This window comes from Haemaphysalis longicornis, unplaced genomic scaffold, assembly GCF_048455015.1.
Source record: "Haemaphysalis longicornis isolate Haplotype H1 unplaced genomic scaffold, Haemaphysalis longicornis Haplotype H1 scaffold_1, whole genome shotgun sequence".
NCBI classification, from domain to species: domain Eukaryota; kingdom Metazoa; phylum Arthropoda; class Arachnida; order Ixodida; family Ixodidae; genus Haemaphysalis; species Haemaphysalis longicornis.
This window is the reverse complement of record NW_027526203.1, coordinates 165,791,103-165,808,484: the sequence shown is the minus strand read 5'-3', so window position 1 is coordinate 165,808,484 and position 17,382 is coordinate 165,791,103. Positions and strand designations below refer to the sequence as shown.

Below are 17,382 nucleotides of genomic sequence, written 5' to 3'. Positions count from 1 at the left end.
CCGGGTTGGCTCGGCTTATTACATGCTGCCCAAGCTTTAGATGAGATGGTTGGAGAGAAAACGGTGGGCGGGCGACTTGAACGAGTGAAGGTAACTGTTGAGCATTTATCTGAATTGATGGGGAGATGGTGCAGCTGTGTCCAGTACAGACAACGGTCAAGGTCATCCTGAAGACTGACGTAATCGGTAGGAGAGCGGAGGGGTTGGAGCAGGGAGATATCGTCGGCGAACAGGATAGGAGTGGATGCCAAGTTATCTGTAATGCTGTCGATGAAAATGGTGAACAAGGTAGGGCCAAGGATGCTGCCCTGTGGGACGCCGGAAAGAACAGGAACAGCTGTTGAGGAAGCGCCTCGGTAGATAACTCGCTCGGAACGGCCAGTGAGAAAAGAACCGAGCCAGCGAAGCAAGGGCCCACGCAGCCCTTTTGAGCTCAGCACTCGCTAACAACCCAGGATGGGGAAGCCGGTCAAAAGCCCGAGAGAGATCGAGCTGGACCAACTCGACGGGTGTGCGGTCGTCAAGGTGCGCACTGATGGTGTGAACCAGAGTACCAAGGGCGGTTTCACAGCTGCGGCCGCGACGGAACCCATGCTGTGAGGGTGACAGAAGGCTATTGCTGTCAAGGTGCAGGCGGATTTTAGAGTTGAGAATTCGCTCGAACGTGCGGCACAAGACTGAGGTGGATGCAATGGGGCGGTATGAAGACAAATGATCAGCGCGAGCGCCATGTCCTTTGTGTACTGGTGTTACATGGGCCAGTTTCCACAAACGAGGGGTAACACCAAAGTATACTCTGGAACATCCGGCAAAGGGCTGGGGCCATGAAGGGAGCTGTGGTCTTAAGTACAAGAGGGTGGATACCATCAGGGCCAGGGTTCTGGAAAGGACGGAGCTGGGACACAGCTTCAAGGACGTCGTCAGTAGTTATCGTAATGGGGGATAAAATGGATCTAAGGACTGGTTCAGTACGTGAACTCATAGCGAGCGACTCGGTGGTGAGCGGCGTTGACCAGACCAGGCGAGCAATATAATCTCTCTCTCTCTCTCTCTCTCTCTCTCTCTCTCTCTCTCTCTCTCTCTCTCTCTCTCTCTCTCTCTCTCTCTCTCTCTCTCTCTCTCTCTCTCTCTCTCTCTCTCTCTCCCAAGAGAGAAAGTTTCACGTACGCAACACGGCTGCAGCGAAATTGGCCATACACTTTTCGTATGTTAACTAAAACAAAGCAGACGGTGCAAATGGCGTGGTAAGACACGTGTAACGCAACAAGTACTACTCAGTTTCTGCGCAAAACCGAAAGCACGCGTTCCTATAGACCTGCCTTCCCGCTATGTCATTCATCTTTCTTTCCTTACTATAGTTAGCTTTCTTCTCCTTTTCCTGGCATTACTTTTCTTGCATTTTCGGGCCCTTTCTCTTTCTTTCTTCACGTCTGTTTTCACCAGCCGAACGGCAAAGTCACGAAGCAGAAAAAAAAAAAAAAGTCTGCAGCTCGTTTTTGCCGCTACTTCAAAACGAAATGAACGAAGAGTGTAGCTCTGTGACGAAAATCCTGCTTGTGTATGTTGTTGAGTCCCTCTGCGTGCAAGGCGAGGTCGCAGCATCCGGGCAGCTGCGGGAAACTGTCTTAGCAGCCAGTGCAAACACAAATGGCCCAGCAGTGCGCGCCAGCCGGCAGCGCAGCGCCTCCGACACAAAAGCCGCGGCGGTAAGAGGAGCACGACGCTTGGCCTCGCCGTCTATTTTCAGCACGAGCGCGAGCGCAGCGAGACCACAACGGGCCGGTGGTTTCATGAGGTCACCTTTTAAGTTCCAGCAGTACGCTGAGCCAAGAAGGGGTGCGATGTCAGGGTCACAACAAACACTGAATGCCTAGAAATTTTCTCCTTTCTATCTATATTTTTGTTGTAAGCGATTGTCAGAGGCGTAATGGTAAAGCAAGCTCGGAATTATTTGATTATGAGGATGATGATGTGGTTTAACGCACCGAAGTTACACATGGGCATGAGGTGCGTCCACCCGTTTTGAATTGCGTCCTTCCATTTATTGCGTCAATTAGTTTAAGTTGCGTCCATTCGTTCGTGTTGTTTTTTACCCCCATCCATGTTTTGTACGGCCTAAGCAGCAACCCGGTAGCTAACCCGGTTGCCAAGTCACCGGTATTAACCCGGGCTTAGCTGCAACGAAGTGGTAACTCAATAAATACTACAGAACTAGTGACATCCGCCCGGTCTCAGCGGCCATCAGTGGACACCGGTCTCAGTCTCTTACCCCGCACATCAGCAACCATCAGCTTGTGAAACTAGTTTTTATTTTCTGTTATTGTTGTTTGGTATATATGGGCCTTGCGAGCATTCAAATACGAATGCCGAGTGGCTGTTCGATCAAAGTTCACAGTCCCGCCTTATATAGCGGTGACAATAACAACTATTATTAGTTGTAATAGTGGTAAACGTAGCAGTGCAATGGTAGCTGCAGCAGTAGAAGGGGCTCAACCCCAACTAGCCTTGCCACAGTGAGACAAATCATGGCTATAAAAACAACTTGTTGGAGTGGTCCAAAGCGGGATGCTTAACCCCACTGAGTGATTTGACAGAGCACACATTCCTGTCTGCCAAAGGTAATCGTTGTTTAATTCCTCATTCGCCGTGCTTGTTTTGACTTTTTTTCTTCTTTTTCGTGTAGCTTTTTACTGAAAATTAATTAAAATAGAGTTTTGCTGCGAATGAAATTCTTCCTGTAAATGAAATGCACTAACGTGACTATCTGGGCGTGTTGGTTTAACATGATTAGGAGAAGACAGCGCGGTTTACACACGGACACAGGGGAGAGTACTTGACACACACGAGAAGCGAGGACCGGCGCAAAGCTCCTCCCTTTTTTTCTGAGTTTCGATGGCGGTTCCGAGTACGGTAGATTGCGATAACGTCAGCCAAGACTGAAAGGGTGCCAGCTACCATTGTTGCCTATGGCTCCACCCCCTTGTCAAAATAAACACCGTACACAGCAGGCACGTCACAAAAGGGAGGAGATTTGCGCCGGTCCTGACTGTGTAGCATGCGTAATCATGCGAACGGCAATTAAACTTCGCAGTTTTATATCTCGGAGTACGGATGAGCTAGAAGAATTCTGCCAAATGAAACTGCTTAGAAACATGATTGCGTCCAACTTTTCAACAGGAACATGCCTGATTACTGCAGCCACTAAAAAGTTAATTATTCAATTTTAGTTAATTAAGCTACCGACATCAATAATTACCACCTAATTATGTGTCCCCCTGGGCGCATAACCTCTCTGTAGAGGTGGTCTTCACGTAAATCTAAGCGCTTAATTTAAAAAAAAAACCTGTCGACTTAATTTTGTAGATTGGCAACGCAAAAGTAGTAGAAGAGTGCGCGCCGCGTGACACCTGAACTAGATTGCACGTGAGTAGAACAGCTGCACGCCAGCCGCACAGAACTCCGATTCTAGGGAAGCTGTGGCGTGTGCCGGCCTGCTTGTTGGATTAATTCGCGCCAAAAGAGGAGGAAACGAAAGCTAATAAACAGACGCAAGTACGATGTAGCAGCTAAGAAGTCATTGATACGTATTGCCAGGATTTCACCTCGGAAGCACGTAGGCATACTTAAGTGCCCAGAAGATTTTCTTAGTCTCTGCGCCGTCTGCCATTTTCGGAACCACCACACGGTGACGCCGGAAGGGGGATTGACGCGTAAGGGGACATTTAATGCTTTGGCCCTGAAATATTGCACAGACCACTCGATAATTCGTCTCCAGATCTCGCAATGCGCTGAGACCTCATTTTCTGGCCCCTTGATTTGTGCTCCTACTAGATTAGCCAACGCGCTTGGCTATGTTATTTTATGTTCGAATAAAATCCTGCTTTTGCGTACCTGGACACCTTTCGCCACGCAGTCTTTTTTACATAATGTTTACCATTATATGCAATGTAACATTGCATATAATGGTAAACAAGCTTTCACTGGAGGATGCTTAAATTACGAAAGCGAGATTGTATGAGCGATCTCCCTAACTGGACCCATGCGACTGCTCAACGAAATGAAACCTGGGCCACCGGCCCTGTGCGCCAGAAGGGTGTAAAGGGCCGGCAGAGCTGAGAGGCTCCCCCAGAGCGACGGGTTTCTGCACAATACTGCAACGACGCGTGTGTTTTTTTTAGAGGGGGAGGGGGGGTGGGGGGCATAATGCAGAATGTTAGAATGTTACGACCCTAAGCGGGAACGCGGAATCTACTGATACAAGCAAGCAAACAAGACATCCGAGCGCAAGAGCCTAAGCCGAGTCTTTGCGCACCCCTCAGTCCAGTTCTCTGTCTTCCACATACGTGCACTCAAAGGTAAAACTGTCCACGCGCCTCTGGCACCAGTTCTGAAAATCGAAGTAGACGTGCTATCGCGCTCAATTTGGCTCGCAACACGCGAGCAGTGGCTAGAGTGTACTAGAAGTTCTAGTACACTCTACAGTGGCCGGAGCTGCTACTCTGATGGGGTGGAGCCGCGCGGCGAGGCATTCGAGAACTAACGAGAGAGGGCTTAAGCTCTTCTGATAACCGTCAGCACCCCCCGTGTGTTCTTGGACCCCTCCGGACAGTGTCTTTTGGTTGAGGACCATGATTTGTGTAACCGTACAGATCACAAGGGGAGGGAAGCCGAGCCGGCCCTTCTTTTTTAAAACAGGGAGTGTTCGACCCCCCTCTTCACACCCCGCAAAAAAGTGGCCATTTACCTAAGCAGAGCTCCTGGCAGTGCAGTATGCGCTGCTACACACAACCGCGTTTTTTCTCCGGTTTCGACGCAATATACTATCTGCACTCATTCGTCAGCTTGCAGTTCAAGAGCTTCACCGGACTCTCACGTCGAATGCCTTTGTCTTATATAGGGCAAGCGCAAGGCGCCAACGCAACCGCCACCCCGGCATCCAGGCTTCAGATGACGGTACCCACGCCGGGGAATATCCCGCCCTTTTTGCGCTTTCCTCAGCGGCTATTCACCTAGCCAATGCAAAGGAATGTCTTCGCCGCACCACTCGCGCACTCGTACTACCGCGCGGTACGGACCTCTCTGGCATGTTGGCCCGTCAAGATGAGGTCTTGCTCCAGTGACCTTGCCTGACGGCGGCCCTCACGCCGGCTGTGACGAGGACCTGGCCACATAATTACCACGCCACATTTGTTTCAGCAATTTCTGTCGAGATCCTGTCGAGCAGGCTACAGCGGAACGCTCGGTGTGGAGCGGCCCCGCCCAGCACCGTCTCCGCCTCCTGTGGTCCGCGCCCGTGCCGCCTACCTGACTTCAGCACATGAATACGGGGTGCACACCAGGCCCTCTGCTCCAAGTCCTCGAGTAATGTGAAGTGCACGTATATAGGTGACTCAATTTGTGACATATGACAAACTTTCGCACGGAAAAAAATGCGTAACTTGCAAGTCTGACCGTCTAGGGGGAAACAATCACATCTTACAATAAAAACAGAATGGATTGTGCAACGCACACCACCTTGGCAATACTCAAGGTTCCTTGCCCCGAACGGGAAAAAAGCTGCAACCACAATGGACTTTTTTCTAGTAGCGTAGCCCTCTTGCAGCAGCCGCCCGGACTACACTTGGGGCATTATAGAAGAACACTCCCCCTTTTGTTTTCCTCCTTCCCTCCGCAGTTGAGGAAGCCGTCCCAAGCGCCACGCATGGTTTTTGGGGCAGAGAATTTTTTCAATGTAAGCCGTAGCGCCTACCTGTCGACCGCTTTGAGGGCTCAGAAAACGGAGCAGCACTTAGCTGGCTCGGCGTTCGCAACAGGCTAACCCAATACGGCGTCGTTTTATTTACATTTTGCCCCCCAATAATGAGAGAGGTGCCTCAAAATTGTGTTGCTGAAGAGAAAATCAAACATTGGACTGGGGTGCTTCAAGGTGTCACGTCAAAAATAGCAAAACAATTGATGCGGAACGAAGCTATAAAGTTAGAATCGTAAAGTTCTAATGCGGTAGTGACAGCTAGGGTGCCATTAGGAGAGCTAAGGGCACTATGTGGGAAAAGCGTTGGGGACCATGTCTCCTCGAAAACAGTGCGGCGGTCACATAGGCACAGGAGGGTCAGCCGGAGTCACAGAGCCATTCAAAGCGTTACCCACGGGAAAATCGACAGCTTGCGTGTACGTGAGTGACACCATGCCGACCAGAATACCGTCTTGGCCACCGAAACAGTGGGTGCACCAGTTACTTCCCGTGCCGGCAGGTGAACATCCTCACTTATACTACCGCGCCTCCTAATTTTCAAGGGCGAGACAAATGTGCCTAATTTCTCAGCACATCGGACATTTTGCAGGGCCATTATACCTTTCAGGTTTCTTAGACAATGCCAAGGCCAATTTTCCAAGCGGGTATGTATCATTCCTTGAATAAGATGGAGGGAGAGTTCCAGTGATGGCGGCGAGAAGGCGGTAACCAAAATTGCATTAGAAACCGGGGGCCATTCGCCTCCCCTTGCGACCGTCGAGCAGTCCCTGAGCTCTGTGTAGCGCAAGATTCGCCAGTGCAGAGGCCCCGACTGGCATGGCATCGGAGCAGTCGCAGAGCGCGGTAAATATGAAGCCTTTCAGTCCCGTTTTATGTGGCGGGCCTCAGTTCAGCTTGTTTCGTCTGCTTGGTTCCCAGGCCAATGAGAGGCACCGGGCGAACTGCAATGATCTTGAAGGGGCACACGCCAAGGTCGGCAGGCGTTCAATGCTAGCCAGAATGGCTTTCGCTGAGAATAGCCAAATGATACGTTAGTACAATGTAACTATGCGTATCGCTACGCGGAACAAGCGTCTACGGCAGAAGGTCCTTATTAAACAAGTCGTACACATCCAAGAAACATTGTTTCTGCGATCTGGCTGAAGGAGTTTCTGCGATACAATTGAAGGAGTTTAGCCCAGCTGGATATTTTTTCTTGGTCGCTCCCAGGCTTCGAACATGTGGCATATCTGCCTCCTTTCGAGCCTCATGATAGGCTTTGTTTTGTGTCGTGAGTTCAGCGTGGATTGCATGTTCTTTAGCTCGTGCACGTTTGCGCTCTTATCCTTCCTGTATTGTTCTGCATAAAACTGCCACTGATGTGTAGTGTAGGACTGTTGGCCAGAATAACTAAACAGGGCAGTTGTACCTTGTGCAGTGTAGTGGACGGGGTACGCAGTGGTGTTGAAGGCTTCATTTCATTTCATTTATTGCAGCCTTAAAGGCCCGAGGGCATTACATAAAGGGCGCAACAAATACTCAGTGACAGTGTACAATTTGATGGAGACAAACAATACACATTATACAATAGTAAACGCGCGTAGTAATAACGAACAACAAAACAATAAAGGAACACTTTCACCTGGGATTAGATTCAAGAACAGGAACTATTTGGTAAGAATAATTATACTGTGCGCTGATGCGCTACCGCTGTAGTGTTAGGTTATTGGCTGTAATCAAGTGGGTTTCCAGCTTTTGCCGGAATGATGTCTGGTCAGGTATAACAGCAATGTTGTCGGGGAGGTGATGGCGCAGTTTAATTGCATGGGGGAAAAGGGAGTCGTTCATCGCTGATGCACGGCTGTTAATTCGTGCAATAGGGTTTGAATGATTAGGGTGGGAAGAAGTTCTGTTCGGTGGCTTTAAAGTTCGTGACTTGACTGTGGGCGGAAAAAGAAGCTGTGCAGGAGGCATAATTGTGAGATGATGCGACGTGAGGCGAGATATCGCAGGTTGATTGACTGTTTAAAAGCGGTGACGCTGGTTTCTCTAGAAAATGGTGAGGTTATTAAGCGAGCTGCGCGGTTCTGTACTGATTCTAGTTCGTTGATGAGATATGCCTTGGAAGGATTCCGAGTGGACGATGCACATTCGAGCTTTGGGCGCACGTATGTTAGATATGCTAGTTTTTTAATGTCGGGAGATGCAGATTTTAGATTACGACGAAGGAATCCGAGTGTGCGAAGAGCGTCTGAGCAGATGGACTGCACGGGCGGCGCGAATGATAGAGACGGGTACATGCGCACTTGACTTAAGTCAAGCCTTCAGCACTGTGTCGATGTCCAAAGCACTGTAAACGTTAGAATTCTGCGCTACTTCTGTGCACAGCGTTACGCGCGCCTTAAACTAAGCGAACGTTTACAGTGCTTTCGACATCGACACCCTGCTTATGTTTTCTTTTTGCAAGCCGACACACGAAACGACAAAAATGTGCAACACAGAGGGGCATATGCCTAAGCCAACTGTGAAACTTGTGAATACCCATTTAGAGTTTCCCACAGGCCTCATGGATCAGTAACGTTGGCGCCTTTTGTTTATTTATGACGAACTTAAGCTTTCCGTCACTTAGTTGTGGCGACGACGAACTCATAATATTGCTGAGTAGTGTTGTCGGAAAGGGTAGGCGCATGTGAGCCTTCATTCGCATAACTTTGTCTGATGCCAAACGCTGTCAGACTGCTGTTTTCGAACAATGTGTAAATTCAACTCCCGATTTCACACATCGTCCTTGTTATGCGGAAAAAATAGTAGCATGTGCATTTTTTTCTGCTCCAATGGCAATGGAGGTCAAAGAGGAGGGCTAAATCAATGCCCAGCAACTTACTTCATGCGACATCTCTGCAGGAAACACTGCGCTACCAGAGCAACACCGCTTACATCATCCACCCAAATCGGCCTGAAGCGGCACGTGGCACCACCCTTGAACAGCTGCAGACAACACCGCAAACCATCATCACCTCAGTAGCACCGAGCAACAACGTATGGCAGCCACCTGGTATGGGTGCCGATCCTCCGGCCGTGGCCGCTCTCGAGGCATCCACAGCGGTGCAGATCGGGTCGAAAACTTTCATCGCGAAGCCATCACCTTCCGAACACACGAGCCCAACGCCCCCGCTTTCCCAAATGGCCGTGTCACTGTCCCAGCAGTCGTCGGGAGGCGCCAGAGGCCCAACCGTTCTGCACAGTTCGTCTACGGTCTTCACGAGTTCCACGGATCCACCACTCCCGCCCCCTCAGCTCAGTTACGCGCAGCGCTTCGGAATCCCTACTCCGCTGGCAAGGCTTCCATTTGTGTCCGACCGGTATTCGCGGTCGGAAAGATCGGGCTCGGTGGCCTTCAACAGCATGAGCGTTATCGGGCGACCGAGGAAGGGTGGTTGGAGCGGGGCCGCTGAAATGCCGCCGCGGGAAGGGATGCCACCCGCCACGTATCCACAGCGCACGACGCCTCCCGCGGCACCGGTGCGGCGAGTTCCGACGCCGCGATTGCGTCCCCCCGACAATGCAATTCTGCCCCAACTTATGCCTACCGTCGACTTGTGCCAAAGACAGAGCTTTCATGAAAATTGTAGCATTGAGGAGGGCCACGTGTCGGCAAGATGGCCGAAAGGACCCCCAGTCCTTCCATCCCGGTTTAGAGAAAATTCCCCGCGACCGGCTACCCTTCCGAAGCCGAAAAGTGGCTTGAGACCCCCAGTCGCTTCTATCCGGGTGTTCCAGTTGGAGCGAGAATTCTACTCGACGGAAGACAAAGAGCCTCCTAGGCAGCGACACGATGCTCTGCCGTCACCTCTGAGAATGGGCAACAAAGAGGGCATGCGCCCGCCTACTGGGAAGCGCCGCAGCATAGAAGATTTCAGCACCTACGACGACATCGACGACACTAGGACAAACAGCTGCAATTGTCCTTGCAACACTATGACCGGCCGCCGCCGCGGCTCCTCGATCCGAGATGGTGACGATGACCTGTACATGGCGAGGAGATCAAAATATAAGAAGCAAAAACAACCCCCTCAGGCGGCCTCTTCTAGCGGGCTCATGGGCTTCTTAACCCGCCTGTTTGGGAGTACGAGTTCGCCACCACCGCCAAGCCAACCCAACTCGGACAGCGACGAGCTGTCCGGGTCAGTAAGTGACTTCGAGCTACGGAGATTCGAAGGGCGGAAGTTGGCGAGCCTTGTGCGCAAGGCCGATTTCAAGCGGCTCTCGGACAAGGGTGAGGGCAAAGAAGGCAAAAGGGCCCAGGCCAGAGAGGAAACGACGGAGGAAAGGAAAGAAGAGAAAAAAGAGGAAAAACCACGTAGCGAGACTAAGGTAGGGAAGGATCTTAGCTATACCGCCTACGCTATGCAGAGACGCCAGTCGAAGCCCTAGAAGCGTGTGCATCCTGCAATCCTAAGGCCACCGTTCTCGTGACAAGATTCACTTGAATGGCATTCTTAAGAAACAAATAGAAAAAAAGATTTTGATTCAACTTTACGGCGGTGAGACTAGTTTGGTCCGATTAAACTTTCTCGGATATACGCAAAAGTTACAGCGTGAAAGAAGCCAACCTCATACGCGTATGGTAAGAAAACGGAGGCACCATAAAGCAGTTCACTGACAAGAAAAAGCCTCGGCAGTAATCTGGGAGCTGCAGGATGCACAGTACGGGGTCAGCAATGAGAAAATGCAGTACAACCGCCCCGATCAACTGCTGATCGTTCGAAATAATTATCTGCTCGATTGAGAATAGAAGCTGAACTCTCATAAAATAACACCAAGAATACTGCACGGGCTACACATACTCCATGTAAATGATATTAAATTCCGCTAACCTAAATCCCGCGACAAGTTACTGCAATCTGTTAGAGTACGGGGTGCATGAAGTTTGCAGCAAAGAATGCGCCATTTAGCAGTAGACTCTCGTTAAGACGAGCTCGAAGGGAACGTAAAAAATGGTTCGTATTATCAGAAATTCGTCTTAAGTGGAGGTGTTTTGCATTGTGGACATTACAAGAGATCAAAAATGTTGTTCGCCTTAACCGTAGTGTTCGTCTTAACCATAGTGTTCGTCTTAACTGAGTTCGTCTTAACGGAAATCCACTGTAGAAAAGCCTCCGGTGCGAAGGCTTCTACAGTGGACGCACTTTCAGGTAATCTAATCTGCGTTGGCATCGTGTCATTTTCGACTTGCGAATTGTATCGCTGAAGAACCAAGTCCCTCATTTCTTTTATTACAGAAAAGCCAGCACCTGCAACCGAGGAAGCCGCTTTCTTGCGTGTTTTAGAACGCAGCCTATCACCGCGTAACAGCCGCCGGGAGTTCGCAGGGAGATCTACTTACTAACAGGGATTAGGGTCTTGTCACACGGATAGCCGTAACCACGGTTAGGCCTAAGGCGCGCCCCACATTGAGCGAAGTTGCAGCAAAAAAGAAAAAAGAAAAAGAACACGGCGAACGCCGCTTGGTTGGGGCCGCCGCGTGACCACGGAGAGGACAAAGAGGTATTTCGTCGGCGAGCTCTGCCAGATACATCGCGTAAAGTATCCTTCCTTCCGTGCTATAGAGTGAACTAGAATATGTAGGGCCTAGGCAGACGGAGGGACCGCGGTGCGTCCAGACGACCGCTGTTCATAGCCGACATTCGACGGCTATGAACAGCGGTTAATAATAACTGCGATTCGATGCTGTCGCGCACAAATCAGGGTTCCCACTTTGCGCTGTAATGTCCTCGCGTAACTTTTACGGGAACTATAAAACTTCGTAATGCTTTAGAGCTCATTATTAACGGACGAGCTTTGTACGAGTTATAACTACTGCACACCCGGCAGGCATGCAAAGAACGAGTGTTTATTTTGTAGGCACGCAGCGTGGCTATAGTTACATTCCAAAATGAGTGTTCACGCCATTTTAGCCCGTGAGAACCGCTAGTCACTGCGCCTTTCGTAAGAGGCCTCTGCACTGCCTTGGCCGGACATAAGTGCCTCGTGGTCGCCACAATTTTGTCGATTTGTAAGGATCGCTAGCCGCGGTTGGCGGGTAATTCCGCGGTGCACTTACATTTCCGTGAAGCAGACGTCAACTTGATTGTTTGTAACAACGTTTTTTTTTTTTTTTTTTTTTTTTTTTTTTTTTTTTTTTTTTTTTTTTTTACGGCGGTTAAGGCTGCACGCGTGTGCAAATGGTATCAGAGGGCCCTTCACAACGTGACAAGGGTCCTAATACTGGCGCAAGCTTTTCGGCGCCACGATCGTGCCGACGCGTACGGATACCCTCAGAACTGCCGACCCTAGCGTAAACTCCTTTCTGGGAGATGTTTTGGGCAAAAGAAGAGAGAAGAACACCCATGGTAACTTGAAAACGTAACTCAGCATGCTCTCCACTGATTTTCGCTCTGCGAGCATGTATCCACTCTAGAAAATGTCCGCGGACCTGCTCTGCGGCGCGTGTGTTGTTACTGAGCGGTACAAAATGTGTGTGCAATGTTTCATGCAGATTGGTCGCTTTTTCCGTGAAACACAAATAACACAGTGCGCACCAGTGACCACACGTAACGCTCCGTGCTCAGTGATTGCCTCAGCGAAAAATCGAAATACTAGGCAGAAATATTTTTTGGAAACTACCAACAGATTAAAATTTTGGATAATAATATACCTCAGCGTATGCTTCTTCCTATTTAGGTGATCTTCGTAAATTACTTGCCTTACATAACAAGCGTGCACACCACCCGTCAACGGCCCGCCCGGACCGAAAAGGAAACTTGTTATTGCCAGGATTAGAATTCGTACGCGCAAAAAAAATTTATGGCTGCATGTGTAGGTATGCGCAAGGATTATAGTTCCGTGGGAGAAAAGCTTCCCGATTGATGTTTCTGCATGTCGTATACCTGTACAGAAAGCTATCCAGGGCAGCGAGTGCGGCGTTGCGGGTATTTCCCGTGTTTCAGCGCCAGCACTTCGCAAGTGGCACATCTAATGGTGTAGCCGTTCTTTCTCCGGACTCAACCTAACCGGATCACACCGATTTGACCAGAAATGTTTTTGAGGACAGCGGCAGCCGAAGAACGCTCTTCAGCTCAGCAGGCCAACCCCCGATGCCGCCTCCCCGGCTCTATATTCCTCCACGTGGCTCTGCGCGTGCCCAGGCGTTGCTTTGCGACGGAGGGGCGACTCCTTTTGATTATTCTTATTTGTGAGGTGCGGCGCGTGCTCGATGACGTATTTTTATGTGCATCTTTGGGTTACAACACCGACACCAGCTTTTCTTGCAATGGAACATATAAGGCTTTCGCCATTATAAATACCGTATTCGGGTCATTTAGATGGCGTCACGGAGCTCCTGGTTGTGGTAGTCCAGATGGCATCTGTCGGATCTGTCGGATCCTTCTAACGGTGGATCCGTGTGGAGGGGGGGGGGGGGGGGAGGAGGGGGGGGGGGGGGGGCGGGAGCCACGGTATTTGAGTTTTCGGCAGTGGCGCTATTCGCTAGACGAAGCATGTACAGTCGCTAAAACGCTTGTCTATAACAGCGATTTCAACTTCAACCAGCTACATCCGAAAACGGCCGAAACATACTCGTTCCAAACATGTCGGAGTCAAAAGCGAAGGGCTAAGACTTCAGAATTCCGCAGTAGTTTTATTCAAATCCCACTGCGGCGGGGCAGGACAGGGCTGAGAGTACGAAAGCTGTGTTATAGACAAGCCTTTTACCGGCTGTACGTACACGAATACGCACGAAAGCTCAGTTCCCATATACCGGCACAATATCTGCGCAGATGGAGAGTTCGTTCTGTGCTTGTAAAAGGCTTTTTTACATACGTGGCTACCAGTATGAATCTATAGCTCATTTTGGGAATTCAAAAAAAGCGCATATAGTCACTCAATCTTTCTTTACATGAGCTTGTTATGGAAGGTATGGAAGGTAATGCTTTATATTACCTGTACTTATCCCATACACTCGACGGAAGCTTCTGTGGGTTTCAATCGCTAATAAGTAGCAAAATTCTGCGTACAAGGAAGCAAATTTCACCCATGACAAGACCCAACAGAGAGATGTGAGTCTTGAACGTGGTCTCTGCTGTGACTTCAAGCAATGCGAAACGCCACGCTTACATTTCGTAATGTCATACGCAGGCCGCAGCACTGTTCCTGCTGAAATCGTATTCTAGTACTCATCATTGGAGTACTTTTCCGCATTGATCACAATTAGTCACCATTCGGATCCACTGTGAGAAAGCGGACCGACGGGTGTTTTGCAGCGTTGGCAATGTGAGGAACATGTCCGCTGTTCATCATGCCCATCTGTCACGGGACCCGTGGAGAGGCGAAAATGAAAACGCCCGTTTTATAACGGTGTGTTACGGTAATTTACGAACATTCATAAAAATATAATGCCAAGTTTTAATAATTATAACGCAAATATTTTATAATTATGCCGCAGGAGGTACAAACGGGAACGCAACACCATCATAGTCGCGTACATTCGTGCTGTGGTCTGCTCAATACTTTAAAAAAAATCGCGCCATCCACCCTGTGAATGTGGTTGGAAAGCACAGCTGTAAACGGCACCCACAACGATTACCCATGCGGCGTCACTTAAATTAATTCACGTTGCTCTACAAATAGTGAAACCAAAGAGAAGTGAAATGTACTTAACCACACCCTCTATTACTTCAAAGAGATATTCTTGGTAAGGTTAAATTAATGCATGATGTACGAACGGTGGTTGATTGAGTTGTATTGATGTAGCACATGAGTGGAAACTTTTTTTTATAAAATTAAAGGGAGCTCAAACCCGGTGTTAGACGGTCTCACTTCTCCGTCTCTGCCGTCGCGGACGGAGGCGACGAAATCGGCTGCAGGAAGAGGAGGAGGAGGAGGTGGAGGAGGAGGTGGAGGAGGAAATACCTCTATTCAGATTTCTGGACGGCCCAGAGCGGCCCGAGGGAGTGGTTCCTTCTTCACTGTAGCCCATATTCAGTCCACGCCGCCTATGCTCGGTCCACCAGCTGAAGCAGGGTAGGCAGAGAGGGGCTGGACAGCAGCATTTCCCATTGCTCTTGTTCGGTGGTTGACGGAAAGAGAGGAGGGTGCTCAGGGCTAAAGTCGCACACACCGATTATGTGGCGGAGTGTTCCTACTTCTACATTCAGCGTCGTAGCGATTCGGGTGCATTAAGTGAGGACGCGTCGGGTGTGGGAAGGAGCCGGATTGTATGAGCCTTAGAGTAGTTTGTTGTCCTATGGAAAGGTCAGAGTAACACGAAGGTAGGGTCTGTCTCAGAAGGCGATAAGGCTGGGTTATGTCCCTGAACGAGACAAGCGGGTGACTGTCATTGTGCAGCTCTGTGGCACGGGGGGTAAAAGCGCAGGCTTATTGGTGGGCGTATACGTTGCCCTCCACGGAAGCGTGAGTGGGTGTCCAGATGACCTGAATGGAACCGTTTGCGGAGTGGTTTTTTACCACATGCAGTGCAAGTCAGGACACCCAACCCGACTGGTAATTCCGGTAGGCTTCTTAGGAATCGGTGACTACCTCCCGAACCCCTGGTTGAGTGAGAGCCAAGGCGATGGCTGCCTCTTCTGCAGCCGTCATGTCTTTGGTTTTGAGTGAGGTACACGCAAGGAGGTTGGTTTTGGAGGTAGCCACGATGATGGCGTATTGCCCCGGTCGATGTTGGGAGGCGTCTGCGTAGATAACTGCATGATCCCCACCGATGGTAATGTTGAGCGCTGGTGGTGTTGAGCACGATGGTGGCGTTGAGCACGGGCTCTACACCACCGATGGTGGTGTAGAGCCCCGTGCTAAGCAGCCTCTCTGGGGGCGCACTCATGGGACGACCAGTGGCTTGCTCAACCGCCTTTCTAGTCATTATATAAAGCATCGTTATGTCCTCCTTGCCGAGAAGAAGACAGGGGGTTGACGTAAGTGATTCTCGAGAGGAAAAAAGCTTGAATTAATCGAAAGGTGTCGGATTCCTTGAGGTCTCGCTTCTTGGTAGCAACTCGCCTGATCATGTGTATGATTTTATTGATGTTGTGTTTGAGGCCCTGCAAGAATACGTCACTCTTAGTGTTGGCCTGCAGCTGTAGGCCCAGGATCTTGATGCTGGGGCTTGGAGTGATGGCCTGGCCATCAAGGAGTATTTGAATGTGTTCCTTATGGTGTCGTTTGGCGTGAGGGCGGATGACAAGAAGTTTTTTTACGTGAGTACTGGAAGCCACAGGCTTTAGCACATTGGCGTACTGGAAGTGAGATGCCATGGGTTGGTGTGAGCTTCCTTTAATTGCTATCGCGTGGCATTCAGGGAGAATTCAGGGGTTAAACCTGTAGATGTACTTGGTGAGTGCACCACTTGTATTCCTCGTCTTCGCGTGGGCTCGTAGCTAAATCGGTAAGAGAACGGGCTCTGGCTTTGTTACTCTGTTAGTTCCAGGTTCGATTCCTGGCGGTGCCAGTACATTCTTTCATTTGTTCGCGTGAGTTTTTTGTTGATACCAACGGTCGCGAAAGAAACCTTGGGGGGTAGAGGTAAAAGCTTTGCTTTAATATGTGAATACACTCTACTATCGATTTCCTGGAGGCCAAAATTTCATGCATGTCCGAATGTTTGTATAGGGAAACAATGAGAAACGCAGCAGAGCTTTTAAGTGAAACGCTCTGCTTCCATCGCCTCGACTAGAAAATTGGTCATCGACTGTTCGAAGCCAAATAAGCGTACAAAATGCGAACGCTGCCCGTGTTTTGCTCGACATCGCAAGTGTTGGCTTGTAACCGCCTTATTTTCTCTGCCCACCGCAGCCTGAAGCACAGCTTGAACCGCAGCCTGCCCCGAAGCCTGTCGTGCCGACTGAACCGCAGCCTGATCCGCAGTCAACAACAAAACCTTCGCCGAAGTCTTCCCCGAAGCCTTCCCCGAAGCCTTCCCTCCATCCCTCCGCCGCGCCAATGCCAGAACCACTGGATGTCAAAGTCCCGGTGGTGTTCGTCTTTGGTGAGAGGTCTTACGCTGTCTTCGTGTTTACAAAGCTCGTGTATCGGTGATATGCAGTGCTCTCACCAAGGTTGGAGCTGGGCCTTATAAGCTCGAGCCATTAAGAAGGCGCTGAAGCAGTTCTTAAAAATTCTATACGCTGCATTAAACAGGCTTGTTGAGATTGTTGTTCGTTCATCGTTAGCTTCGTGATTTAGCGTTGTACATCACCCCCTATAGCACACTGCAAAGGTTCACCCAGCACCTCCCGTTGACATGTTTTTAAGCAAGTTATGCGTAATTTTAACGATTTCATTTTGCACTATAGGTTAGAGAAGGCGGAGAAAAATAGATTAGAAATAGGCTCCCTACAGGCTACAAGCGATGGCGCCGACCCAACTCCATGCGAAGCCAATAGGAGGCAGCCGAGCACAAACCGTTTTTCGTTCGAAGACTCAACCGGTCGTATCAAGTCCTCGTACGCCAGGCATGATATTTCTCTATATGTGGAGCTCTCTGGTTACTCCAGTATTATAATTGTCATGTATTATGTATTTTGAAAAGTTGGCGGTCGCTGTTGAGGTGCTAGTAAGGGAAGACATCATTTTAAATTGACTTCATTATCGCTGGACACACA

At 49.7% G+C, this 17,382-nt stretch overlaps 1 protein-coding gene across 2 annotated transcripts in view; it reads left to right on the top strand.

Annotated features, from left to right (window-relative positions):
- Window positions 1-17,382, top strand: part of Ak1 (Adenylate kinase 1) — a 44,869-nt gene that overhangs the window by 10,327 nt on the left and 17,160 nt on the right. Inside the window, exons 1-2 of one of the 2 annotated variants that reach the window (XM_077671466.1) lie at window positions 1,592-1,706; window positions 16,574-16,766. In XM_077671466.1, the coding sequence (XP_077527592.1) occupies window positions 16,721-16,766 (46 nt within the window). In that variant the 5' untranslated portion in view covers window positions 1,592-1,706; window positions 16,574-16,720. Of the gene's footprint in view, window positions 1-1,591; window positions 1,707-16,573; window positions 16,767-17,382 lie in introns of those variants that run through there. The other variant, XM_077671471.1, reaches the window with a different exon arrangement.